The 27,131-nt window shown below is 49.7% G+C and overlaps 8 protein-coding genes across 8 annotated transcripts; 5 read left to right on the top strand and 3 right to left on the bottom strand.

The window, feature by feature from the left end:
* Nucleotides 1-7,705: 7,705 nt before the first annotated feature.
* Nucleotides 7,706-9,612, top strand: N7511_008840 (MFS transporter; the record flags this gene model as incomplete). Its single annotated transcript, XM_057131217.1, has 3 exons — nt 7,706-7,799; nt 7,911-8,745; nt 8,805-9,612. 3 exons carry the CDS (start codon nt 7,706-7,708, stop codon nt 9,610-9,612), a joined length of 1,737 nt encoding a protein of 578 aa, XP_056979205.1.
* Nucleotides 9,613-10,808: 1,196 nt separating this feature from the next.
* N7511_008839 (Zn(II)2Cys6 transcription factor) lies at nt 10,809-13,998 on the top strand (the record flags this gene model as incomplete). The annotated part of the gene is made up of 3 exons (XM_057131216.1): nt 10,809-12,963; nt 13,017-13,069; nt 13,129-13,998. The coding sequence occupies 3 exons, from the start codon at nt 10,809-10,811 to the stop codon at nt 13,996-13,998; spliced, it is 3,078 nt and encodes a 1,025-aa protein (XP_056979204.1).
* A 920-nt stretch (nt 13,999-14,918) lies between these two features.
* Nucleotides 14,919-17,861, top strand: N7511_008838 (uncharacterized protein; the record flags this gene model as incomplete). Its single annotated transcript, XM_057131215.1, has 4 exons — nt 14,919-15,015; nt 15,076-16,176; nt 16,238-16,388; nt 16,445-17,861. The coding sequence occupies 4 exons, from the start codon at nt 14,919-14,921 to the stop codon at nt 17,859-17,861; spliced, it is 2,766 nt and encodes a 921-aa protein (XP_056979203.1).
* An 802-nt stretch (nt 17,862-18,663) lies between these two features.
* N7511_008837 (GFA family protein) lies at nt 18,664-19,185 on the bottom strand (the record flags this gene model as incomplete). Its single annotated transcript, XM_057131214.1, has 2 exons — nt 18,664-18,957; nt 19,033-19,185. The coding sequence occupies 2 exons, from the start codon at nt 19,183-19,185 to the stop codon at nt 18,664-18,666; spliced, it is 447 nt and encodes a 148-aa protein (XP_056979202.1).
* Nucleotides 19,186-20,328: 1,143 nt separating this feature from the next.
* Nucleotides 20,329-20,793, top strand: N7511_008836 (uncharacterized protein; the record flags this gene model as incomplete). The annotated part of the gene is made up of 4 exons (XM_057131213.1): nt 20,329-20,412; nt 20,466-20,539; nt 20,590-20,634; nt 20,682-20,793. 4 exons carry the CDS (start codon nt 20,329-20,331, stop codon nt 20,791-20,793), a joined length of 315 nt encoding a protein of 104 aa, XP_056979201.1.
* A 326-nt stretch (nt 20,794-21,119) lies between these two features.
* N7511_008835 (NAD(P)-dependent alcohol dehydrogenase) lies at nt 21,120-22,407 on the bottom strand (the record flags this gene model as incomplete). The annotated part of the gene is made up of 3 exons (XM_057131212.1): nt 21,120-21,323; nt 21,374-22,002; nt 22,071-22,407. 3 exons carry the CDS (start codon nt 22,405-22,407, stop codon nt 21,120-21,122), a joined length of 1,170 nt encoding a protein of 389 aa, XP_056979200.1.
* A 612-nt stretch (nt 22,408-23,019) lies between these two features.
* On the top strand, nt 23,020-25,302 carry N7511_008834 (transketolase family protein; the record flags this gene model as incomplete). The annotated part of the gene is made up of 4 exons (XM_057131211.1): nt 23,020-23,162; nt 23,215-23,324; nt 23,376-24,373; nt 24,430-25,302. The coding sequence occupies 4 exons, from the start codon at nt 23,020-23,022 to the stop codon at nt 25,300-25,302; spliced, it is 2,124 nt and encodes a 707-aa protein (XP_056979199.1).
* A 511-nt stretch (nt 25,303-25,813) lies between these two features.
* N7511_008833 (RTA1 domain-containing protein) lies at nt 25,814-27,131 on the bottom strand (the record flags this gene model as incomplete). The annotated part of the gene is made up of 4 exons (XM_057131210.1): nt 25,814-26,191; nt 26,263-26,651; nt 26,722-26,857; nt 26,910-27,131. The coding sequence occupies 4 exons, from the start codon at nt 27,129-27,131 to the stop codon at nt 25,814-25,816; spliced, it is 1,125 nt and encodes a 374-aa protein (XP_056979198.1).

Genomic DNA, 27,131 nt, shown 5'->3' with positions numbered 1-27,131 from the left:
CTTTTGAACTGTAACTTGACACAGTCGAGTATCTACCCATGTCTATCTATTACTTCCTTCCAAGTAGAGTGAGGTGACCCATATTCTAGGATGCCACGGTATCTTGAGCGAAGCCTACCATATCTCAATTCGAGCAAGAGGTAACTAGCAAAAGGATAATGATCACCCGCGTAGGACGAGCTGATACATAGAACAGGGAGGCCACAGACATAGAGCCTGTCACCAGAGTCGTAGTCGACGAGTACTTCAAGTGGCATCGAGTACGACACGAACAGGACACGTAGCTAGCTACAACCAGGCTTTGTAATGCATGATGACCCTGGACCGGGGGTCATACAGGGATAGGATTTGGAATAGATATGAACAGGGAAGCTAAACCTGTACAACATGATAGGAACGGGATTGTTGAACGAACCTTGTTTTTCCATCTCAGTGATTGACGTGTAGAAGCTCGTATCGGGGATGTATCATACAAGGCTCTGTTGACTGTGTTGATTGGCTTGCTGCCCCTGCTTTTTATGTCAGGCTCATCACAGGCAGGAATCTGTGATCCGCTGTCACATTTAGTGCACACATGTCAGGAGGTCGATCATTTTTTTAGCTTCCCTGCTTGCAAAAGTACTGTGCTATGCCAGGGGAGGTCTCGTTGCTGTACTTTTGTTGGCTGGTTCGACTGGAGGTGTTCATGCATGTTCAACATCTAGGTTGTATCTGGCGAGAATCGGTGGCGGTACTTTTTAGACGTTCGTCTTCGATCGATAGCTGAAACATTGCGCTGGATGGACAAGACTGCATAATGGATATTGTCTGCCTTTTCAGCCTGGTGCTTAAGTGGTTACTGGGTGGCGTTCTGACATGCTTCTTGAGGTGGCTACGCTATACGATGGTCTTTCTAGATGAGGTGGCTGAGGTGTACTGTACAGTAGAGCTGAGCTGCTGTGCACAACTGAAGCAGCCTAGCTTAGAATTTACTTTTATCAATACTTCCCATCTACATAATGCCATTGAAGACCACTTTGGTTTACTGTCACTCCCTCAAGTCCAGACATAGATTCCACTCGCAGGGAGGGTGGTCATCAAGTGAACCCAATCGAGCGGGTGTAGGCCAAGTAAAGACTAAGCAAAGTATAAGTTGACAAGTCAAAGGCTCCTAAGCTTCAATTGACATTGCTAAGCTGAAGTCAATTCCCCATCTGGAGGCACAGACATCTAGCCCATAGCAAGGAAGTATGCGATTCGACCAAACCCAGACTGCACACGTGACCACCAGATCGAGACCATTGTCTAGACCCCTGCAGGGGAAGTTCCCGTTAATCACATTGAGCATGCCGGAAGAGCCCAGAATCAATGAATCAGCAAGGCAAAAAAGGGAAAAAAAAAGTACCTGTGCAATCGTACAGGTCTATGAGACCCAAAGTCGGAAGTCGGCTAGGGCACAGGAACAAAGAACAGCCCCGAGAGACAGGGGGGCTCACATGACCAAAAGCGGAATCGATAGTGTGAAAATCCTTGCAAAGACAAGATCTGATTCGTGTCCACTTCGCGGAACTTTTGTTTTGCACCCGTCACCGCGGCACCGGATAACTTTCCGTTTGCCACTGGGGACTGGGGCGATCGTTCCTGTTGGCTGTAACTGCTGTACAGTAATTCCTACGGTGTTTTTTTTTTTTGGGTAGCCGAACTAGGTAATTCCCTACTGTAGTGGTAATCCTTAACTTAGTACCATGGAACTGGGCTGCTGTTTCCGCGGGTCCCCTGGCGGGGGAGCCAAAGAGGGAGGCGATTCCGTCTTCTGATTGGCCCGCGGAGATTCTGCACAGCTGCCGGACCGACTCCCAGGATTCGTGTTTATCTGGTACACACTAGAGAGAAAACAAGATATGCAAGAAAAAGGATCTTGTCATAGCAAAAGTACCTGTCAAATCTAGGTATGCATGGACTTGAATCTCCCCGGGACCCAATACAATACTTACAGTAGGAGGCAAGCTCGGCAATCTACTCGATAGCAATGCAGATAGTCCGAACTCTACAATAGACATACAGGCAGACGGCCAGTCTCAGCCTTGGACCCATCAGGGGCCGAGCTGGTGCGTGGTGTACAGTATACAATATGTCATCCATGTAGCTACCGGGTCCCACCTTCAAATGCCCTCCGGATGAAAGGTGGCAAAAGGCCAGGGTGGATATACCATCGTTCCCAATCCAGAACCAACACAGACCAAGGTACATGTATCTTGTAAACTGTCGCACCAATTTAGCGCAAGGTTCCAGATCGGAATAGGAGGGGAAAGTGGACTGCAGTGACGCTCGACAGTGCGATAAACTTCCAACCTTCTTTGATTTCGATCGATCGGGGAGGCCTAGGGGAAGTTACGCCAGTCAAAAAAAGTACACATCGCAAAACGGACGAGACGATGGTGGCTTCCTATTGGCATAGCGGGAAAGGACCCGAACCTTTCAGCTGGAAAATGGCTGAAGAGGGAATTGGGAACCTGCATGTCCATCCAAATCGAGATCGTGATCCATTGCGCCTGAAAACAAAGGAATCTGGATGATCTGCAATCTGCATGCTTCTACTGTATCACAGCTCCTTTGTGCTTCGTACATGGGGTCAGCTGGCGAGGGGCGGTTTGTATTTTTTTCAAACCCTTGTTCTCCTCCCCCACTTGATGCCTGTTCACTCTTGTCTCCTGGCGCGCGGTCTCTTTCAATCCCGCGCTCTAGATTGTCAGCTCCCCGAAATATGATATATCACGACAGAGATTTCGTCCCGTCAATCACGGCGGTCCACAGACCCAAATGGTCTAGTCTGCGCGCTCAGCCCCTTTGGCAACTTAGCCCGATACCTTCTAGTCTGGAATTGGGGATAGGCCTAAAAGGGACAGATCCTATAAGCCAGGAATCATTATCCGGCCTTGTTTTCTTTCGACTTCCGGCTTGAGGAAGAAGCCGCAACGCCACACTTCCAACCATTGGGGATTCATGCGGCGTGTGAACCCGACAGTGTGGTGTGGCAGCTGTCCTGCGTCGATCATGGAGCCTGCTGTAGGGTACAAGATCCGCTAGCGTGATTCCAAATGGGAGAGTGGTGATCGAGTGCTCTAGACAAACGCCAGACACGGCCTCAGCCGTGTATCATCGTGTATCGGCCTACCAAGTATCGCTATGAGTGATCTGTAGAGTGGCTGAACCCGATCTTTGTTGTGGCGGTCATCGTGGGGAAAATGTGCGATCTGGGCGGGGGATCTGGATTTGCATCCACGATACATGCGAATAAGGTGGTATCCAAGGAAGCCGAGCCGTCCCTTGCTATACAGTACTGCTCTCGATTAGGAAGTGTTGAGGTGTATGATCTGGGGGGTGATGCAATATTATGCTCACTGCGGAATGAAGGAAAGATCAAGGGCAGCGCAAGGAATGTGCTTCTCGCTCTCGCTCTTGGATCGACCATGACATAGGGAACCCCAGTTTCATTCTTGGATGATGCCACGATGCTGTGCTGTAGGGCTCGGGCGAACCTCGGAAAATCAGATGCCCAATAGTCAACAGCATTCTTGTTGATGAAAGATCCCGAGTACGAAGTCATCAACTTGGTGCTGTAAGTTCCAGGTTTTGAGTGGACTTGTAAATTGCTTCACCGTCTTTTGCGATGTTCTTGGGCAACAAAAACCGCAGAGGTTTGAATATCGATATGGGCTACATACGCAACCCCAGTCCGAATCGAAATGGGGCATCGAAAATCCTTGACGATCGAGGTCGGACAACCTACCGACGGTGCAGGCATAAATTGTGGAGGCCCTGAGAAATATCTAGGGCTTGCAGCACTTGTAGTATACGAGATGCCAGGAACCCGTGATCCGAGTCATCGAGGCGAGATATCAAAGCCTCTGCAGCAGCAGACAATGGACATAATGCAGCCAAGAGACACACCGCTCCCTATTAAACCATTCTATCTGGCTACTGATGCAGGCAGGATAACCTTTTCTTTGTTGACCCTCCCCCCTAAGCCCCCTCCTCTCATCGCCCAAAACTGGCGAAAATCGGAGAAGCAGGGATTCCATTCCCCCACCACACACACCATACATGGATAATTCGGTTGGCTGCAGTCAAATCGAAGCCCGCTCACCTGATCTATAAGATTGGCATGGAATTACGACTAACCCCTCCGACTTTGTTCGTTGGGTCGCAATCTTCCCTCCGAACAGTCCGAATGGATATCAACGTCGACACGAATGTCGCTGACGGAAGTTCGGCAGTGCACCGTCGCGTGATGCATGCCATACGAAGATGACCGACTTTCCAAGTTAGTCCAGGTAGTCGACAACAGGCTGTCACCGCTACATCCGAGTGCACCCCACGTCGGGCCCTTTGGGCAACGACAGTGTCCATGCGAAACCCTTGGACAACTTTGACGGTTGTCATGGGTCTTTGGGCCAATGAACCCCCTCCCCCACCTCCTGGGTTAGGATGCAGGGTGCACCTGCGATCGATGCATGAAATGCATAGAAGAATTTGTCAATGCACCCTGCTTGTCAGACCCGGAGCTTGTGTTGGGCCCATTGTCACGGTTACCCTCGACTGGAGGTGAGAGAGTCCACGAGCACAAATGGCTGGATTGTTTGCTTGGTCCAAGCAACATCGCCATCCGGTTGCATGTCGGACTGACCGTTTGGAAGGATCGAGGGATTGCACATTGCAGAAGCTTTTGGTTCGTTTTACAATTGGCTTGCTCACACCGTTCCTTGAGTTCCCTTATTGGGTATAACCCGGCATAGCCCGGCATCACCTAGGCCCCTGAGAGGCTCAAGCCGATCAGAAGTATGACGTTTCTGATTTCCCGATCCCTCCTCCCGTCTCACCGGCTTTTCAGGTGCCCCTCCGTCGCGTGGCTCCAAATACACATCTGTCGTACATTGCGCATCAGGAAACTAGTAATGTTACAACAAGTTTACCAATAATAGGTCCCACTTGTGTGGCTCCCAACCCCTTGGGTCCCTTTCTGCTGGGTCGGCACTTTACCGACTTTTGGATAGAATCTCATGGACTTGCCTTTCCAACCCGATTTGCATCCGCCAGAATGTGGTGGCGGGAGAGCGGAAGGGAATCCGGACAGACCGGTCGCCACTAAGATACTTGTTTTTTGTACAGTGTATATTGGGGGAGTTATGTGTTGGGGATATCGACGGATGTATGAAGGGTGGGAAAGGGGCCATTGTTTACCTTGTCATGATCGACATCGACCGTCCAGCAGCCAATAAACAACGCTCGGGAGTGTCGGTGAATTTATTACAAGCTCAGCTGATTCTTTAGATTTGTTCTCGAAGCCCTAAAATTGATCATCTAATTACCGGGACTAAAGTGTGTACGGAGTACACTGTTGATACAGTAGAACGATCACCGGATGCTCCAATAATGTCCGTCAGACCGAGGCTTCAATAGCTTCTTCTTGCACACGGGTTGTGGTCCTGGGACGGGAACCGAGCTATACGTCCCGCGCTTGAATTTCGGGTTGGAAGTTTGAACAAAGTTATCCCTTTCTGGTCTTCTTCCTTTCTCCGGTCTTCCTCCTGGCGCCACTAGGAGGTAGCAGGAGAAATTAGGCATCATCCGACCCACTGCGTTGGATTCTGAGTGAGTTTTTTTTATGTTTTTGAATTTTTACTTTCAATCCAAAATGACTTGTCGGGGAACAACGAAACCCGAGGGAATGAATCCAACGGTTTCGGTCTTTGTATGAGTACTTTCGCAATATCAACAATAAGACCTTAGCATACAATGAGCGGGATGGCGCTGTCAATTGACCATTTTCTCCCTTCGATTCTACACCGCATCTTGTTTCTAGAATGTTTAGGAACCTTTGGAACACACTTAACGCGAAACGCGGCTTAGTATTGTTTCTAGTCCCGAGGTCCCATTTTGTTCTTAGCTCCAATCAATGAGTTCATCTCACAACGTTCAGCTTGTAACGACTTTATGGGGTGCCGATCCTTTGGTGAGTTCATTTTTCTCCTGATCATCCTGACCATCTGGAAAAGAGCGGAGACCGGCTAGCCTTTCCTTGATTTCCGCTCTGTGGAGAGAGTATGACGATGTGAAATGATGGCCAAATTATGGCCCAATTAATCTATACGTCCCAAATTGACAAAGAAGATTGCGCCTTTTGACTTTTTCAAAGAATTCCGAGTATTTGATGACACAAGTCCCGATCTTTGTCAAAGTTCATACTAGCATTAGGTCTCGGGGAGGCGCAGAGTCAGAGGGATGCTAGATCTATCACCTCACTAACTCGCACTAAAACCACTCCTCTGGTAGAAAATCCAAAACCACCAAAAAATTCAGAGCCGATCCGCCACACGTCGGAAACCACTAAATGAACTAAGTGAGACCTAATGCTGTTCCCCGGGGCCCGGGGCTCAGGGCCGTGGGTCTCTTAACCACCACTAAACAGGATTCGGTCTGTATCAGCCTGTACCCTTTTTTTCTGGATCTGGGGGATGGATCTGTCGAATCAAAGGAGGTGAGTGTACTGATAATTTTATAATTTTGCCTTGTACACCTTTTTTTTTTTTTCTTTACTGTGTTAGTGTTACAATCCTGAGAGAAAAAAAAAACGATCTGATCTGATCCCTATCAATCATACGTCCTTTTTTCCCTCCCTTCTTTTTTTATTTCATTTTATTTTTCTTTGGATTTAACTTCCTATTTTTCTTTCTCGGAAGACTCAGAAATTCCCCCCGTAGGAGGGATCGAAGGAATTAAATAAATCATCTTTCTACCTCACTTCGATTCCTCGTTGACCTATTGGTTCCACCCCCTTTCCTTACCTCCGGGGTGCTTCTTCCGTCTCCCCCTCTGTACGGAACATGTCAGGTTTCTACATCCCTCCCCCCGATCCACACATAATTAAAAGGGATTTTTAAATAAAAAATATATTTAAAATCTAAAAGAAAAATCAAGCCCCACTTCGTTCGTCTTTATCCTGATCCAATGTTTGCTGCCATCTGCAACCTGTACAGCTGTAACCGAAATGTCTAGTTGTGATGCTGAACGGTTGACGTTTTGGTTCTTTGGCGCCTGATCATTCTATAGACCTATCCACTGTCAACATCTTATAATAGCTTCCCCTTCCCACCTCTTTTTCCTCTTCCCTTCTTTGGAATGACTCTCTCCCTTCTTGCAATTCATTGACTTGATTTGAACTCTACCTATCTCTCTATCCTTCCACCCCCTTTGCCGCCCCCATTGGGATTCTTTATAGATCCCTTTCCCATTCTTCAACACCCTGTCCCAACACAGCCCGACCTGTTGGAGTGATCGTGTCGATCGTGTGGTATTTGTCAAATCGATATAAACTCTCCGCCAGAAGATTGTGTCAAAGATCCCTTGCAGCTGTCTCATAGTCTGTTGGGACCCTACGTTTATCGGATCCATTGATTTTTCAACCACAGGGGCAGCAATGCTGAAGCCCTAAAAGCAAAACTCGATCTCCTTACTCCGAAGTTATTACATTCTCTCCCTTTTTACTCTGAAGATTTGACTCTGGGGCAAATCAAGTCGAACCACAAAAGCACCATTCTGGTACTTTTTGATCCCGCTACCTTTCCGGAACATTCAATCTACAAATCTTTGAAGGGAAGTGGGGTGTATCTACGCCTCTTTTCGAAAGTTCTTCTTCAGTCCAAATTTCGATATTCACATCTTCGCCATGTTTCAACTACCAGCTTGTCTACAGAACCGGCGCTCTCGCAATGGCTCTGACGATATGGCAGGCTTTCCCATTCGACAATTGTTCGTGTTAGGTAAGTCAGGTACTTTTGCGCGCATCGCAAAGTATGAGCAGCAACTATATTCGTGATGCGCCGCAACCGTTCGATCCAGCAGAGAGCTTGCCTGCTAACACTCGCGCATAGCTCTCGTCCGGATTTGCGAACCAATTGCTTTCATGTCCATTTTCCCATACGTGTATCACATGGTCGAATCATTCCATGTGACCGATAACGACCGTCAAATCGCCCTGTACGCCGGCATGATCACATCTTCCTTCACGTTTGCTGAGTTCTCGGCGGGCATGTTTTGGGGCCGCATGAGTGATCGGATTGGCCGCAAGCCAGTGCTCATCATGGGCCTGGTGGGCACGGCCATCAGTATGGTGGTCTTCGGATTTGCGCCCAACCTGGCCACTGCGATGATTGCGCGCGCTCTGGGCGGCATGTTGAACGGTAATATCGGAGTGCTTCAGACGACGGTTGCGGAGATTGTCACGAAGAAAGAGCACCAACCGCGAGCCTATTCGATCATGCCCTTTGTCTGGTGCTTGGGGTCGATCATTGGCCCGGCTATGGGCGGCGCTTTGGCCCAACCTTGCGACAACTATCCGGCCCTGTTTGCCCGCAGTACACTGTGGGACAAGTTTCCGTTCCTGCTGCCCAACCTGGTATGCATCACCGTGCTGGTCTGTGGCATTGTGGTCGGTTTCCTGTTTTTGGAGGAGACTCACCCGGAGAAGAAGCACCGCCGCGATCCTGGTCTGGAGCTCGGTCACTGGTTGATCAACTGTTGCTGGGGCTCTCGCGTGCAGCTTCCTGAAGATTCCGAAGAGAAGTACTTTGGATACGACGAGTACGAGAGTAGTGAAACTTGTACCGATGTGGAGGAGAGTGATTTGGAGGGCCAGAAGACCCCTGTCCGCAAAGCCTTTACCCGACAGGTCATTCTGGTGATCGTTGCTTACGGGATTCTTGCATAGTGAGTTGGCATTCCGATCCGATCTCTTGAAACTCGATGACTGACTCTCTCTCGTTTAGCCACAGCGTATCGTTCGATCAGCTGATGCCCGTCTTTCTGAGCACCCCCAGATCCGATGACGACGTGGTCCTACCCCTCAAGTTTACCGGCGGCCTTGGAATGGCCACTAAGACCATTGGCTTCATGCTGGCCGTGCAAGGCGTGTACTCGATGATCGCCCAACTGTGGCTGTTCCCCTTCGTTGTCAAGCACTTTGGCACTCTGCGCACATTCCGCTTCGTGCTGCTTGCTTGGCCCCCTCTCTACCTGGCGGTGCCCTATCTGGTGCTGCTTCCGACTAAGCTCCAAATGCTCGCTGTCTATGTGTCTCTGATCAGCAAGATTACTTTCCATGTCATCGCCTTCCCCGCTACTGCCATTCTTCTCGCCAATGCCGCCCCGTCCTCTAAGGTGTTGGGCTCCATCAACGGAGCTGCCGCCTCAACTGCGAGTCTCAGCCGTGCCTTTGGTCCGACCATCACCGGTCTACTCCACTCCAGAGGTCTGGAGAGCGGTTACTCCGTGCTGGCCTGGTGGGCCTGCGGTCTGGTCTGCGTCATCGGCGCTATTCAGAGCTTCTGGATGGAGGAGTCCTCCGAGCCTGAGCGCTTCAAATCCAACCAGCCTGAGATCAGTGAGGCAGAGATGAAGCGTGAAGCCATTCCTGACTTTGTGGCCCAGGAGTTTGACCCGGACGCGGAAGAGGAGCAGCGTTTGCTCTCCTTGCGCTCTAGTGTCGACTCCGAATTCGACATCTCCCAACTCAACCTCAAACCGGACAACTTCCCCAAACTTGAATCGCCTGTGACCCACGATCATCATGTCTAGGGTTGTTTCTTTTCCTTTTCTATTTCATGCGACAGGTCATCTTCACTTCAGCGCTCAGGAGCACACGGCTTCCTGCTTTCATCTTTTCACTTCTCATGATACCTCTCTTCGCCACATTTTCTTTCATATCTTTTCATCCTCATGACTCTTCTCTGAGACCAGGAAACGGCGCAATTATAGACGGTTGCATATTCTGAAGCATAAAACTTGGGTCTCTTTTCTCTTTTTTTTTCTCTCTTCTGTTCTTTTTCTTGTCATTTTGGAGCATCGCCCGGTTATTTTATCATGATACTCATGTGCATCTGGGAGGTTATTTGTGATTTCTGTTGGATCTTTTTATGCATGTATCTTTGGTAGAGCTTACTGTCACGGACTCGTTCAATATTCACGGCCGCCTTTCTCTATGATCTTCTCTCTCTGTAAATGTGTCTAGTAGTGTTCCCGTCGAAAGTTTCTTCCACAAAGCTAGTCCTAGCACTGTTTCAGTTTCCCGGCCAAGGCTACGCTGACCCTACAGTGCCCGGAAGACTGTGTATTTCTCCTTGGGTCATGATCTCACCATATGATCTTGGCATGATCCTATTTATTGGCTCTACGGACTCCCATACACAACTTCTGTATGTCTTCCCCGGACACTCTTGACAGCGGGGAGTGGGGATGCTCCACGCCGCCATTGCTACACCATTGCTACGCCTGAGCCTACACTATACACGCTTTAATTCAAGTCGGACTACATCGACTAGAGCGACTATATCGAGTCTCAAGCCATGTCGCTATCGCCTTCCCGATCGGCTCTCAGAGTCTGGGGAACCGAACCGAGTCTCAGGCTTCCCGAGGGCAACTTGACATCTCCACTCCATCTTCGAACTTGACCTCTCTCCATCCTCGTGTCTTATGGTCGATCAGCTGTATCCTGCTGCAAAGATAAAAAAAGACGTTATCGCCACTCGCGGGGGATAATCTAAGTCCGTGTCGCGGCACTTGGAGTGCGGGTCAATTTCCCACGATTCGATTTGGGAGAAATTGCAACTACCGAACAACTCCAAGTCTACATCGCACACCGGACACCTCACACGCATTTGATCTTATCATGACTGTTGATACAGTCCGGGAAGATAAATCGTTCCCGACCGCAGTCTCCGCAGAACTCCACCATCGAGAGATGATCGCGAGTCTGCGGCTCTCACTGTGCCACAATGCCTAACGCGCCCTCGCCGCCCTCGCCGGTCTCTTCAAGTAAGAAGAGATCGCATCCTTCCGATACAACGGCGAATATGGACTCCCCAAATCCCGCTTCAAACCCCTCCGCCGCGAACGTGCCTTCTACCTCCTCCGGCGCTACCTCCTCGGCCTCGTCCTCCTTCCGCAATGTTTCCGCCTGTAATAGATGTCGCCTGCGGAAGAATCGCTGTGACCAGCGCCTTCCGCGGTGCCAGTCCTGCGAAAAGGCAGGCGTGCGCTGTGTTGGATATGACCCGATTACGAAGCGGGAGATCCCGCGCAGCTACGTCTACTTTCTCGAGACTCGGGTAGCACACCTCGAAAAACAGCTGGCGGATAATAATATTGATTTCAAGAAAGTCGTTGCTTTCGATGAAGAGGAGGCTATCAAGGTGGAGGCGGATGGGGACTCCGCGCAAGCTCAGTTCAGCTCCGATGGCCAGGTTGGAAAGGTATCTGCCGTGGAAAAAGTACGGAAGAACACATCAAAAGAGGACAGCGATCGCTTGGATCAGACAGATGGAGAAGGAAATCGCGAGACGGACGGTGACCCCCAAAATGAGGATAATTGGCGCCTACATAATTTGGTCTCGAATATCGGTATGGTCTCTGTGCAGGGAACCTCCGATCCCCGATATTTGGGATCGACATCGGGTATCTCGTTCGCGCGTGTTGTCTTCGCCGCGGTCAGGAGCTCACTCCCCGGCAACATGCCGGAGCGTGCGCCACTACGCACGAGCGACAGGCTGCCTCAAAGCGCGGCTGCTGGTACAGGAGGAAGCATGCGCGATTCATTTTTCGGGCTGCAGACAAGACCTATGATGAAACGAGCGGACTTTCCGGATCGCGAGCTGGCCGAACGGCTAGTGAACCTTTACTTTGAGCATGCGAATCCCCAAATGCCGATCCTCCACCGTGGAGACTTCATGGAGCTATTGGACCGGACCTACCAGCTGGAAGAGAAAGACCGCTCCCCGCGTGCGCAGTACGTGCTCAATATCGTATTCGCTATCGGCGCTGGAATCATTTTTGACGATAAACCCCAGAGTTCGGACGATGAGAACCGCGCAAATCGCAGGACAGCTTCATCTACATCCAAAAGACAGAGACTTTCGAGTCATCAATATCAGCCAGAGGAATACCATGCTTCGGCGATTGTTCATTTGGAATCGTTCCTTGGGTCGTCTTCTAGTGAGGGGTTCGGTGGATTGGAAGAGCTGCAGGCAGTGCTCCTTTTGGCCAGTTTCGCCCTCCTGCGACCAGTTGCACCCGGCCTTTGGTACATCGTCGGTGTTGCTATGCGCTTAGCTGTAGATCTTGGACTACACTACGAGGATGGGACTGGGATTGATTCCGCCACGAAAGACGGAAACCAGGCTCAGTCGCGAATTGATCCTCGTGAACGAGGACGACGAGAATGGGTACGCGACCTGCGCCGCCGGCTTTGGTGGTGTGTCTACAGTTTCGACAGACTCGTTGCCACTTGTGTTGGGCGACCATTCGGTATCAGTGATCAGGCTATCAGCACCGATTTGCCATCCATGATGGACGACGAGTATATCACCAAGTCCGGTCTTCTGACCCCACCCGACGGCGCTCCGACATATAAGCATGTAGCCTTCCACTATTTCAAGCTCCGACTGCTTCAGTCCGAGATTCACGATGTCCTTCAATACCAACAAGCGCGGGCAGTGCGGAGAAGAGCCTCTAGCGCAGCCATCCTTCCCCACGCCGAACTGACCTCTCCATTCCTGCAAGGCTTTGACTCCTTTCGCTCGTGGCGCCATGACGTACACCGTCGATTGGTGGAGTGGCAAGAAACTGCTCCCACGCGCCCAGATACTGGCGTTAGATTCTCCATTGAATTGCTGGAACTCAATTATTGGCAAGCTATCATTTTACTGTACCAGCAGAGCTTGACGGTACCCGCAGAGTTGGCCGGGGAGCTCACTCCTGCCGATGATGTCTCCAGTCCGTCCTTCTCCAATCCGGATGAAGGCGATGAGGAGGACCACGTTTATCTAAACGTGGCTGAAGCTGGGCAAAAGGTCATTCGCATCTATCGCCAGCTGCATAGAGTACGATTGGTCAACTATACTTACCTTGCTACGCATCATATCTTCATGGCTGGTATGACTTTACATTGGCTTTCTTTAATTGAATTAGTACTAACTTCGCACAAGGCATTTCTTTCTTATATGCTATCTGGCATTCACCCTTAGTCCGAAGCCACCTGGTATGTGCCATATAACAGTGTCTTATGCTTAGACAAAATACTAACGCTCCGCCCGTCAGACTCTCGATGAGGTAGACTTTACAGTTCTCGCTGCAACCTCTGTGTTGGGTGACCTGATGCACAAATGTCCACCCGCTGAGGCCTGCCGAGACGCATTTGAGCGGATGAGCAAAGCCACCGTTCAGATGTGTCTCTCGACAACGGGATTCGGATCTCAAGTCGATATGAACCGCATCAACACATCAAACACCCATAACAACCCCTCGCCTGGCCGTAATCGCCAGCAGATGGACCCGCGACACAGGGCAGGCCAGGGTCAACCCCGACGAGCAACACAAGCAACACGCTCCTCCCGCCCACTTCCAAAGTTTGACATGAACTTGGCTGGTCTCTTCAACGAACGTAACCCATTAACAGACCGCTCTCGGCCTGAGAGCCGAGCCAGTGGTCCTTCTTATCCCCAACAAGAATCCCTTGGTCGCAACTTCGCGGCTGAGAGATCGTATGGACCTCGTCAGCCGTCTATGGACTACTATCCCAAGTACGAAGCCCCACCATCTCCGCAGCATCACCAACAATTCTACTACTCGACCTCACCGCAAGATGGCTCGCCGGGCAGTGTCCCCAACAACGTGCCCCATGCAGAAACGGAAGCGCAAGGGCAGCAAGGACTTAGTCTTGATTTCCTGGACTTTGGCTCGGTTGAAATTGAAGGCCAGGGCAACCTGGAAGGCGAGGCTAATACTGAATACAATGCCATGCCTGTACCATCCCTGGGCCACAACCTCGGCCAGAACGTTGGGATTGATCTAGGCTTTGGGATGGCGATGGACTTCCAGCATGATTGGAGTGAAAACCCCAACTATGATCTCTTGGAGGGATATTTCTTCGGCGGATCGGGGGCTGGCCCTTCAGGAGGGGATGCTTAGGGTCTTTCTTATATTTCTCTTCTGTGATATTTTATTTTGCTGTTACTTCTTTATTATGTCGATTTGGTTCGATTTATTTGACCCATCTCGTTTTGCTGCTTTGCCTACTATACCAAGAGGACCGGTGAAACGGATTGGATTCGCAAGGGTTGTGGGTATATATTTTCTTTGGATTCTCCCTTTATACGATAAAGACCTACACATACAGATACCGATACAGATATACATACATGGAAATAAATATAGAGATACAATCTGCAAGGAATGCATTCATTGAAGTGGACCTGGGACGTTATATGATGCCTTGGGCAGCAACGAAAACAAACACTTCCACCTTTTTTTCGACCCGCCAACACACCAACCTTGAATGCCTCAGGAGATCTCTCACCTCCCGTTGGTTGTGATCTACGCTTGGGCCTAACTGCCTAATCTCATCAGGTGCCCACTTCGATCTTCTACTTCCTCTTTTTCTCCCCACTTCCCCCGGTTTCATTTAGAGAGATGTTCATTCGTCGCGAACACAACCGATTCCCCTTCTCCTACCAAGCCGAGATCTGATTAGCGCTGTAGACGCTGTGGCCAGCCGAGACCCCGAGCGTACACGAGAGGCTCTGTCCTGTCTTTCTTTCGATCTGGAACAAACTCGTCGACAACCTTTGCGACAAATTTGCCTCTGCCTCGCGCAAGCTGCGGAACCTAAGATATACCCACTGGTTCCCTTCTGCCTGTCCCAGACCTGTTCTGAACAACCTTCCTCCGTGCGATATTTCTCGACAATACTCGGGGTTGGACTGAAGTGAGCTGAGATTTGTGAACTGGACATGCGTGGGACCGCGGATTGTTTGCTCGAACACCAATTATGCGTCTTGAGTCCCATACAACCCCCATAAACTAGCCGGACTTCCACGATCAATCTCAAGATGGTGAAGTCGGATGTACGAAGGGATTACTATTCGGACCTCGGGCTCCAGCCCAGCTGCGAGGCCGAAGATGTGAAGAAGCAATTTCGGAAGCTAGGTGAGCCATGAATAAGTCGCGCAAACAGTTACGAAGGGGCCCAGCTAACCAAAATGAAAGCGCTCAAATTCCACCCAGACCGCAATCCCGGACGAGAAGCGGAATTCAACGCTAAATTCCAAGCTATCCAAGCCGCAAACGAGATTCTCAGTGACCCCCAGCAACGGCTAAAATACGATACCGATCGTTTGCGCGCCGGCTACGGCAAGTTCTACGGACCTCCACCCACAAAGGCAAACACGCAACGCAAAACACAACCGTCTGCATGGACACGCCAAACGGCAACCCCCTCGGGCCCTCCGCCATCAGAGTGGGCGCATCCGAAACAACAGAGCGGACCGTCAGCCGGGGCTCGGCGATACGCTTCGCATGCGCGTGCTGGTCCACAGCAATGGCAGAAACCACAGGACGAGGGTCAGACAAGGGCTGATGCCTTCCGCGGCTTTTCGAATATGAGAAATTCTCAGGGGTGGCAAGGATTTGACCCCGCTACAGGTCACTCTGCTGGAGCAGCTCCAGGTCCTGGTGCCCAGCGTCAGCCATTTGGCAATTACCGGCCGAAGTCTGCATTTGAGACTTTCCAGAAAGCATATGCTAAGACAGATGCTCCGAAGAAGAAGTATGGCTTTGCGCCAGGTGCTGCTGGAGGAGATGAGCCTATGGCTCGTAACACTTCTGCTTATAGCAGCAATTCTCGAACCGAACGACCTAATACCCAATACTTTGAGTCTGCTGTGCCACCCACCGCCAAGAAACCAGCTACTCCTGAACCGCCTCAGCACCCATTTAGTCCCGAGTTTGAACGGACTAGCCGAGGCTACGCTCAAACTGGGAAAGGCGAAAGGACTTTCGTTTCAAGTACTCCGCTAGGACGGTCGGAAAGCGTCCGTACACCTTCAGGATCGTACCAAACAAATTCACGCAAACCAACGACGCCTACCTCCGGTCGATCTGGGAGACACAGAAGTGTCAGCCCTAAACCCAGCAAACCCGCCAACAACTATGATTCCACCAGTGCCAGTGAGTCGGAAGATGATGAAGACAGCGAAGACCTACCCCGGTCAAATGGACCAAAACCCAGAGCGGTGCCCAAGAGCAGGCTTCGATCGAACCAAAAGTTTTCCGATATGTATCGCCAGGAACGACCAGGCCCTGGAACCGGTGAGGATCCCTTTTATTTCATACTCCAGCAAAGCTTCGCTTTCGACGAGGCAGAAATCAGAGCAACTCAAAGACGCTGATCCCCTTCATGGACATCAATATGCTAATTGGATTACCCCGAAAGGACACACCTCGGATAGTGCAGCTTTTCCCAAAGGATCGAACCGGACAGATAAACAATACCAGCCTGCGGGTTCCCCCTCCGCGACCAAGTATGTTAAATTTTCCTGAGAAGCATGTTATCTATTCTGACAAATTGAACGTATAGGAATGACCCGCCAACACAAAAGGAGCGTCCTCAGTCTACAGCATTCGGGCGTAGTAGCACACATGACTTGCACAAGAAGTTCTCTGCTGAAGACTGGCGGGAACATTTGGGTCAATTTGATTTATTCGGCTCGTCTTCGACAAGCACGAGCAAAGAATCCCTGCCAAAATCGCCAAATGCGAACAATCGGGGACGTACAAACAACCGACGCGGAACAACAACCTCAGCCGGGTCGCCTTTGCCAAATCCCTTTGGTCCCACGCCTTTCCACCAACCTCCACCTCAACAGCAACCTACTCCCTTTGCCCAGGCAAAGTTCTCCGCGGACTCATGGGCTGAGCAGTTAAGAAATATGAATTGGGCCCCAGCGGCCGAGCAAGCACGGCAAGCAAATGTCCCTCAGTCTCGGAGCCCTAAGAAACAACCTCGTGCAACAAAGTTGCGCAGTACTCCACAGCCAGCGAATGTGGCAACCGAGGCAGACGAGGCCAAGAATACGATCAATGGCGAGAGGACCACCCAACCGAATGGCACAACTGCACCAGATGTCGAAGCAATGGATTTAGATGACGACCTGCCTACTCCACCTGAGGTCCCGCCTGTTCCTGGGAAGGCGCCTGTTGACGGATCAAATGGTCCAAGCTCTGCTAATACAAGCTATCCCGATCTGGCTTCTCATGCACCAGATGTACCTCCGGTCAAAAAGGTCAAAACACCTACAAAGGCGCAAAGCTCAGCAGCAAATGCAGACGCCCGTGCTCCTCTCTTCAACCTCGACAATCTCCGCAACACCGTTCCCTTCTCCAGCACAACTGGCGGAGGTATCGAGAACCTCGAAGACGTTCACGCAACCCTTCCTTTCGAGTCACAAGCCAAGCAACACACCACCACCAAGCGCGATATCAAACCCCGAGTTCTCCAACTTCCAAACCCACCCAAGCGACCAAAGGTCCCCGAACTCACAACCCTCACTCCAACCTCAACACAACGCGTTCTGCCCCGCGACAAATGGCAATATTACGTGTCCGCAATGGGTACCTACATGCACGAGTGGAATGCCTTCAACCGCCGTATGCTCAAGCACTTTAACGCACGCCAAGAAGCGAACGAAACAGGCCTGGCTCCAGGTTGGATCAGTGCCGTCGGCGACACTTCACGTCTTAATACCAACGATACAGATGATGACGAGATCAATGGTGTAAATGGAAAGACCAAGAATCGCAATGAATATGATGACCTTGATGACTTCCTTATCCCGGGTTCCTCGAAGGGTGGCTTTAGTGCTTATCTGAGAGGAGTTGAGGAAGATATCCAGGTGCGGAAGCACTGGGATGTGGCTTGTGAGTTGCATCGTGAGTGTATACTTGATCTTGGGCGATTGAGGGAGTGGATTCGGAATGGCGGGAAGGTTGTCTAGGGTCATTGACTGTCTGCATGGTATGATATGATCTCTGGCCGGTCATTGATTTGGCGTTCACCTGGTAATGACTTGTTTATCTCCAATTCTTCTGCTGTCCCATAAACTCTTCTCATTTCCTGTTTTTGTCTACTTTTTTTTGCGATGCATGATCGGCTTCGGTGTTTATGTGAATACCCTGGATTTTTATCACATCTTCATACATATATCTGATTCTGTCAGGTTTTTTGAGACTTTGCTATGCTCAATTCTTGCAGTGTCAGCAAATATGTATTCAATGTCGCTTTCTCCTTCCTACTGGTTAAAATTGTAGCCACCGATGCAACTATTATTCACCGAGGATTGGGGTTTCGCCCAGTTACATGTAAGCTCCAGATTTAAGACAAGTTAGGGAGACGGGTAAACTGATCACAGGATGGGCGGAGATAGTAGATGTGAAGAGAAGATGCTGAGCGAATTATTTTCGCGAGGAGTATCTTATCTGCAAGAATCAATCAAACCTCAATTGGATCTACCAATTTGAAAGAAGAGTGGCAGGACTCTTTCGGCACAGAAACAATACTGGGCGCCAGGGCACAAACGTAAAAAGAAATTTGAATACAAGGCATCGATCTTGTTGAGATCAGTTCACTACTCGTCATCCTCGCATTCCATGCCTCTGGAATACAGGAAGAATTGTGTGAAGATCACTATATTCACTACTGAGGTATCGGCGCTGCAGTCAAACCAGGGCCTATTCACCTACACCTTGACCAGCGGTGTAGTATAAGCATTGTTTTCAGTGCAGGACAGGACCCGTTGCCTAGAATCCTCCTTGGATATTTTTCTCATGCTTGACTGTTCCTTCAAACGGGCAGATAAACTCGCGTCGTCTGACGCAAAATACCTCCATTGAAGGCTTCCACGAGTCATTCCCAAGGTCCATAGTACCAAGGGTGACAGTAAGCGCATTCTCGTACTCTGGTGTCCCTGTCGAAGTTGTATAGACCGGTGAACTGCAGTTTGAACAGAAGTGTCTGTGAACCGTATTCTTGGAGCCCGGCGGTTTATCGTCGTAAACTTTTAGAACATCTTCCCCGGTTATGATCTTGAAATTCTGTCAAGTATTAGCAGGGGATCTTAAACATTCGGATACCATAGTGTCCAAGCTTCTGTCTGGGCTCTGGCTTACCTCTTTCATGTACACACTGTTTGCCATAAACACCGACCCGGTGGTTTTGCGACATGTATCGCAATGACAGATGATGTTGGTGATTGGCTGGCCTGTGATTTCATAGCGGACTTTCTCACAGACACAGCTGCCTTTGATCTTGGAGTCTGACATCGAAGCAGATAAGATGATGTTTGCGGAAGTTGAAGTAACTATGAAATTGATCTCAGGTTCCATATCCGATGTGGGACTCTTATATGACAGACTTCAGGCCCCCAATATGGGGCCTTGGAGCCTGCACATCTTGCACGTGCTCTAGGTACGTATGATAAGAGAATCGACTAGAATTATCTGGATCTTTGTAGAGCCATGTCGACTGTTCTGCTCGTTGTTCTTGCACTGTTTAGCGCAAACATCGACGATGATTATTGCCCACCCAAAGGCGAAATAAATATCATGAAACTCATACTGATACTTAAATTTCACACAATAAATGTAAATCAGTGCCCTCAATAACAGTGTAGTGAAGAGATCATCGTGACTCATTGACAGCGGGGATAACCTGGAACTTACGAGATCCATGCACAAGTTAACTTTAACTTAACTTAGTTAACCTTCAACTGGTTAGTCATCCAGATGAACCGGCCTGGGAGTATACATTAGGGAGCACAGCAGCCATGCCGAGTTGAATATGAAAACCATAATTGTACAATACTATAGTAGAGTGCCCCATAGCGCTGGAAGAGAGGCCGCATCTTTACTTATCAGATATGAAACTATGATCTTAGACAGTATACATAAATGGATTAGACGCCTCGTTGATGCCATCAGTACTCAGGTCGAAGGGATAAACGAGAAATTAGGCCAATATACTTGAAGGGACATAAAAAAGCGCATTTGGATCTTGATGAATCTCTGCCACTCTGTGAAACTTAACCGTGCTCATGCGTTTGCTTTCAAGCAAGTCTTACACTATTGGAAGTCATCTAATGATCGGCCTAACCCTAGGTCTTCCTATTCAGGGGTTTCACCCCAGACTCACGATCTGCAGCCCGATCAATAGTCAATAGTCAATAGTCAATAGTCATTCACATGCCGATCACAATCCCAGGGTGACAACTCCTAGAAAGGGCGCCCCTGTAGCGTTGGTTTGGGCCCCTGGCACTCACAGGGACAGACGCAAGGGATGGAAAAGACAGATGGCATTTCCTTGCATAAACAGTCATATCACACGCGTCTTCAAAGTGGCCGTAATCATTGAGCATCTTTCTTCTCGTGTCTAGAACTGTGACAGCTCTAACGATCACCTGCATCATCATGTACGGCCTTAAACACCTGTCGCTTTTGAGCTTAATGCTTCTCTCCGCATCGGCTGCGCAGAGCGATCCCCAAAAAACACTTGTATGTGTCTTTTCCGCGGAGTCCTCCCTGTCATAGCTAACAAATTCGCACAGGTTGGTATTGAGACCGCAGAAAAGAGTCACGGTGTTCATGTACTCTTGAATGAATGCGAGGATCTTGATGAAGAGTAAGCTCAAGGATCAACCATGCGCCAACTCAATTTAACAACTTCTATAGAGACGTTCTCACAATTTCGCTGAAAAAGCCTTGCCGTCTCTTCACGTAAGTCGGAGCACCTCATCAGAGGAACACGGCTAATAACGTCACAGTGGTCCTCTATGCACCGGTCACAACTCGTTCCTCGCCGCCGGCACACACACTTCGAAAGAACCGATCCCTGTCATCAATTCGATCTTCTGCCAGAACTCATTCTCATTTTAAAAATAAAACGGGAGCCGATGGGAGAATCGACGCTTTCTATAGTTCTCACTGGTTTAAACAGCCTTGTATCACCACCTTTTTCTCGCTCAAATTTCACATGTGGCTCGTCACATCGGTGCGGGATGTATCAACTCCCACAATGAATCAATTCTATATTTTCTAGGCATCATTGTTTTCATTAAGCACTCCTAATCGAATCGATATTGTACTTTAACCCGAGCTCACCGATCGGAGCAAAATATATTCCTATCAATTGGATACAGGAATCATGGAACGTATCAGCGTCAAACTTGCATTTCTATTCAGATCTGTCGCAGTTATCGCATCTATAGTGATGCATCCTCCTCATCAACAATCAAAACCTTGATACTGCCGTTACTAGTATCAGCACAAAGATGCAACGCATCCTGCGCCTTTTCAAGTGGAAAGACATGCGAAACAAGCATCTTCAAGTCCAAGATACCACCACTCAAACAAGCAATCGCCGGAGGCCATGTATCACGATAGCGGTTAATGAAACGAAGATCAATCTATCCAAGTCAGCAACAGCGTATCTCACCTCAGGACTCAGGAAACTCACCTCGGCAAGCGACAAATGCATAAAGGGCAGATTGTTCATGATAGATTTGCCAACTCCAATAACCATAACAGTGCCTCCTCGGCGCGCAGTGTACGCAGCCGTACAAACACTGCTCTCAACACCGGTGCACTCAAGCACCGTCTCCGGCGCAACATACTCATGCGACCCGAAAAGCGCGCGAATAGCCTGCGCGTTTCCCTGCGCATCCTTCGTACGATCAACCTGGTAGGTAATACAAGAAGGCACAAACTCCTTTGCAAAGTCTAACCGAGAAGGCTCCAGGTCTGTGATGACAATTGGATGAGCACCCGAGGCGCGCGCAGCGGCCAACGCAATCAATCCGATCGGCCCAGCGCCGCAGACAACCACACCCCGACCAAGGGACAGACCAGCTGATGTGATTCCATTCATGACGACAGACAGTGGTTCGAGAAGGGCGCCTTCGGCGAATGTGACGTTGTCTGGTAGTTTGTGCAGCCATTTTGCTGGGTGGTTCTTATACCGCTGCATTGTTCCTTCGTACGGGTAGACGCCGGCGAACTGGACGTCTTCGCAGAGGTTGTAACGTCCGTCGTCACAGAGAAAACAATGTTCACAAGGCACGCCAGGTTCAACTGCTACTCTGTCGCCTGTTGAGTATATTAGCACCCAACATTGCACCGCAACGCAACGGCATCTCGCCGTCAGCTAGACATACCAGGCTTCAAATGGGTCACGCCCTCTCCGCATTGTAGCACAATACCCGAGGCTTCATGACCAATAATACAGTCCCCTTCAAACACCAATGAACCAATACGCCCAGTTTTCCAGAAATGAATATCCGAGCCGCAAATTCCGGTCGCTTTAATGTGGACTAGTGCTTCACCTGCTCGAGGGGCATAGATGGGTGCTTCGACTGATTTCAGTTTGTGATCGGCTGTTACTTGTAGTGAGGGATTTGGGTGCGAGGCCTTGATGGCGACGCGGTCGCTTGCTTGCGACTTTGCTGGCGCCATCACAAGGTTGTTCTGATCGACGAGTACCGAGGGAGCCATTTCGTTAATTTGTGACGGTGATAAAAACTGCGTAAAGAGGAAAGGCTGCTCTTAAGTGTCAATGAGCTCTTGATTTGGTAGGTTGTGGCTCGAGATGCCTGTTCTGTTTAGTGGGGACCTCCCCGGTTTTGTGGAGTTTGCGATGGCCGGGGTTGGGGCCATTTGAAGAGTTACATAGTCGTGACATTGTTTGAGGTGGTGTTACACCGTAGAGAGATGGTTAGTGAGAGCTGATACACGTAGATTTACTCTAGAGTCGAAGTCGCATTGAATGCAAATACTCAACTTATCTTATTAGTAGAGACACAGTTGACGTCGAATACCAAGCCCTAACTCACTCGACCCTCCGACGACTAGCAATGGTTTCATACAACCCGACTGCAACTATCGTCATCGTCATAGAATGGAGATGCCCCATTTCCAAAAGGCCTGTTCCATCTCCAACTCAACTGCTCGTCCACAACCCCGGAGGGGCAAAAGAGACTAGGGCGGGGCTAAGGATGTCCTAGTTAGGAAATATTAAGCATCACCGCGCGCATTATTTGAAGCAGCTCCTCTGCAGCTTTGGAGTTGAATATTGAACTTTCGCATTGCAAAATCTCTGGATTCATCATGACTGTTGAAATTCAAAGCGCTAGCCACAGCTCGGCTCTGCCTTTGGTGCAGAAGCTATCCAAGGACCATGACTTGGTGCTCAAGACTTTCCGCTTGCTGATTGCCGACCTTTGCCAGCAGTTCAATGGCGGACACCCTGGGTATGGCTATCAATATTGATCTAGTTGGTTTGCAAAGCTAATGCGATTCTAGTGGTGCAATTGGTATGGCCGCGATCGGTGTTTCGCTGTGGAAGTATGTGATGCGCTACGCACCCCACACTCCGGATTTCTTCAATCGCGATCGCTTCGTTTTGTCCAACGGTAAGCTTGAAAACACGCTTGACTGATATACATCCGCTTACAGGAGAATAGGTCACACTTGCCTTTTCCAGTACTCTTTCCTCCACCTGACCGGCTACAAGGCCATGACTTTCGACCAGCTCAAGTCCTACCACTCAGACCGCGTGGATGCGCTATGTCCCGGACACCCAGAGATTGAGCATGAAGGAATTGAAGTAACAACCGGACCTCTGGGCCAGGGTATCGCAAACGCCGTCGGTCTCGCCATGGCAACCAAGAACCTCGCCGCTACCTACAACCGCCCTGGGTTCGACGTGGTGAATAACCACACCTGGTGTATGATCGGTGATGCTTGCTTGCAGGAAGGTGTTGGTCTTGAAGCAATCTCGCTGGCTGGACACTTCCGTCTCAACAATCTCACCGTCATCTATGACAACAACCAGATCACATGCGATGGCTCCGTCGACCTCACCAATACCGAGGATGTGAACGCCAAAATGCTCGCATGTGGCTGGAATGTTATTGATGTTACAGACGGTTGTTTCGACATCGAGGGTATTGTCAGCGCGCTTGAGCAGGCCCGCGCATCCACTGACAAACCCACTTTCATCAATGTCAAGACTGTCATTGGTCTGCACAGCAGTGTTGCTGGCACTGCTACCGCTCACGGTGCTGCTTTTGGTGCTAAGAGCATTGTTGACATGAAGACTGCTTATGGCTTCAACTCTGAGGAACACTTTGTCATTGGAGAGACCGTGCGTCGGTTCTTCCAGGGCTTGCCCGAGCGAGGAGAACAGTGGGTACAGGAATGGGAGCAGCAGATAAAGGACTATTCTGCTCGGTATCCTGAGCTTGGAGCGGAGTTCCAGGCTCGTGTTCGTGGTGAGCTTCCTGCGAACTGGCAGGAGAAGATTCCTGCCAGCTTCCCTGATAAGCCTACTGCTACTCGTGCTGCATCTGGTTTAGTCTTCAATCCCATTGCTAAGGATGTGAACTCTTTCATGGTTGGTACTGCGGATCTCTCGCCATCGGTGAACATGATCTGGCCTGACAAGGTCGACTTCCAGCATGTGAGTGTAGATCAATACTTATCTAATGCCAATCTCACTAACGGGTGTTTACTTAGCCTGACCTTCGTACAAACTGCGGTATCAACGGTAACTACTCTGGGCGCTACATCCACTACGGTGTCCGTGAACATGCTATGGCCGCCATCTCAAACGGCTTGGCAGCCTACTCTCCCAACACTATCATCCCTGTAACCTCCACCTTCTTCATGTTCTACCTATATGCTGCACCAGCTGTACGCATGGGTGCCCTCCAGCACCTTCAGATCATCCATGTCGCAACTCACGACTCAATCGGCATGGGCGAGGATGGACCAACCCACCAACCAATCGAGCTAGCCAACCTTTACCGTGCCATGCCAAACCTCCTCTACATCCGCCCAGGAGACAGCGAAGAAACAGCCGGCGCCTGGCTCGCCGCCATCGGAGCCAAGAACACTCCCAGTATCATCTCCACCTCCCGCCAGACCCTTCCCCAGCTCTCACAAACCCGTCGCGACAGCGTTGCCCTGGGTGCATATGTTCTATCAGAGAATGAGTCGGCGGCAGTCACCCTCATCGGCGTCGGTGCCGAACTTTCCTTCGCATTGGAAGTCGCCGAACAGCTCAAGACCAAGAAGGGTATCAACGCCCGTGTCATCAGCTTCCCTTGCCAGCGCTTGTTCGAACAACAGCCACTCCAATATAAGCGTGACACCCTCCGTCGTCATCGTGGTATCCCCGCTGTCGTGATTGAGCCCTATGCTCCAAACGGTTGGGAGCGGTACGCGGATGCCGGAATCCATATCAACCGCTTCGGTCACAGTTTGCCTGGTAAGGCGGCTTATAAGTTCTTCGGCTATGAGATTGATGCTCTGACAGCTAAGGTTGCCGGTTACTTGGAGCAAATTAGGGCTGATGAGTTGCTTCGGGGCGAGTTTGTTGAGCTTTGAGCTTTGAACCGATCTTGTGATTGTTTTGTGTTTTGATGATTTGGGTACGGCTATAGATTGGGCTGGGTATATACTTTGCATATTCTTATATCTCTGGTTAAATGAAAGATTCTTAAAGATTTCACCTATATCTCGTCTTTTTGTATTTTGTATTCAAGCCACAGTGCGGAATAACGTGTAACTTAGGCGGTGGTTCTTATCTCATACCAGAGACCGAACCCTTTAGGACTTCATGAAAGCACCATTTGCATTCTCCTGCTTGCCCAGGTGACCTCGGGACATGAGACCAGGTGACTAAGAAAATGCAGCCAGCGCAGGAACGGGCAAATACGCAGTGGAACAGCTCCCTCATTAGGCAACGCGTCGCGCCTTGCGCTTCTGATTACTCGATTAGGAAGAGGGGAGAAACCATTTATCGCCTGGTATTTAAGGCAGAAATACAATACCATTTAACCATCTAAGCGTACCAATCTATACCAACCAATGAAACAAAGCATGTACAGCCGAACATTCACACATTGTAGGACCGCCCTGAACCAACATTTGCATCCGGTACCTGAACCGGTCCATCACGCAACTCATAAAAATGACTACTGTCTGCCTCGACCGGCTCACCACTTTTTTGCTTCAGTCTTGTCTTTTCCATCTTCTTCTCCAGTTTCATCGCCTTCTTCTGAGCCTTTAGCTCTTGTTTTTCTGCGCGACTCTTCTTCGGGAATGTCGAATCCGGCCCTTGAAGAACCCGACCAGGGTGGAAAATATTCAAGGCCACCAAGCCGACGAACATAGGCACAGCGTCGAAAACATATTCATACCACTCATGCGTAAGAACGGGGTTTGTGCTCGAAGTTCCTTGAGCATATTGTGCAATGCGGAAGATGATTCGAATCTGCAACATAATGTTAGAAATGCATCTCATCAAGACTCCCAATATCAAAAGAATTTAGAATGAAAACCTACCGTAATCATCCCCAGCACGAAATAGACCGAATAAAACAGCCACCGCCACGAGAACGCACCCTGCACCTTATCTATGGCCAGCTCTCCATGATGCTCCATACGATAGATGATGCGATGCAAATGGATGAACAATCCCAAGAAGCAGAGAATGAAGAATTCCTGCATGCCAATGCCGCCCATGTAGATGTGCAGACCCAGCAAGACGATTTTTGTTTCTGTGTCCGTGCCTGATGTCATTGATGCGCCGGCTAGTTGGACTAGAAAGGCTATTATATCCAGTGTCACGAAAATGAGGCCGTAGCGTTGGGCGGATATCCCTGCTAATTTCTTGTGTGGGTGGTAGTAGTAGATCATTCGGCCGAGGGTCATGTATAGGAAGGCGTTGATCCCTGTGGTTTGGTTGTCAGACTTCTTGTATACAGTAGGGTGGGGATGTAGACTGTTATGAGTGGTTCTTACAGATTGGGGCCAGGAGGAAGAATATTGTGAAGATTGTTAGGTAGTTTTCGTTGTTTTGCTGTCGGGATTCCAAGGCTCGAAAGGTAAAGGCTATTAGTTCCCAGGCTGAGCCCATGGTTACTACCCATGCGTATGGCTTCATAGTCACATTAGCATTGATTCTGGTGGTTGATGGCGACGATACAAACCTTTTTGTAAATGAATGCTTGGACAAGATGCATGATGGTTGTCAGTCCATAGAGGACACAAAAGAAGATTGCTGCTGCGAACGATGGAACATAGTAAAGAAGCACATCGCAAGAATCTGGTGGAAGATATCCATTCTTTCCTGGAGCGACAGTGATACAGGTGGCAGAAGCTGTCGAAGTAGCCGTAGCCGATGCAAGCAATGTAGTCGCGGTCGGGGCCAT

The sequence above is a fragment of the Penicillium nucicola genome (genome assembly GCF_028828085.1).
Source record: "Penicillium nucicola strain IBT 29836 chromosome Unknown utg000010l, whole genome shotgun sequence".
Classification (NCBI taxonomy): domain Eukaryota; kingdom Fungi; phylum Ascomycota; class Eurotiomycetes; order Eurotiales; family Aspergillaceae; genus Penicillium; species Penicillium nucicola.
The sequence above is the reverse complement of the archived record's forward strand: the minus strand, read 5'-3'. Positions and strand labels throughout refer to the sequence as shown.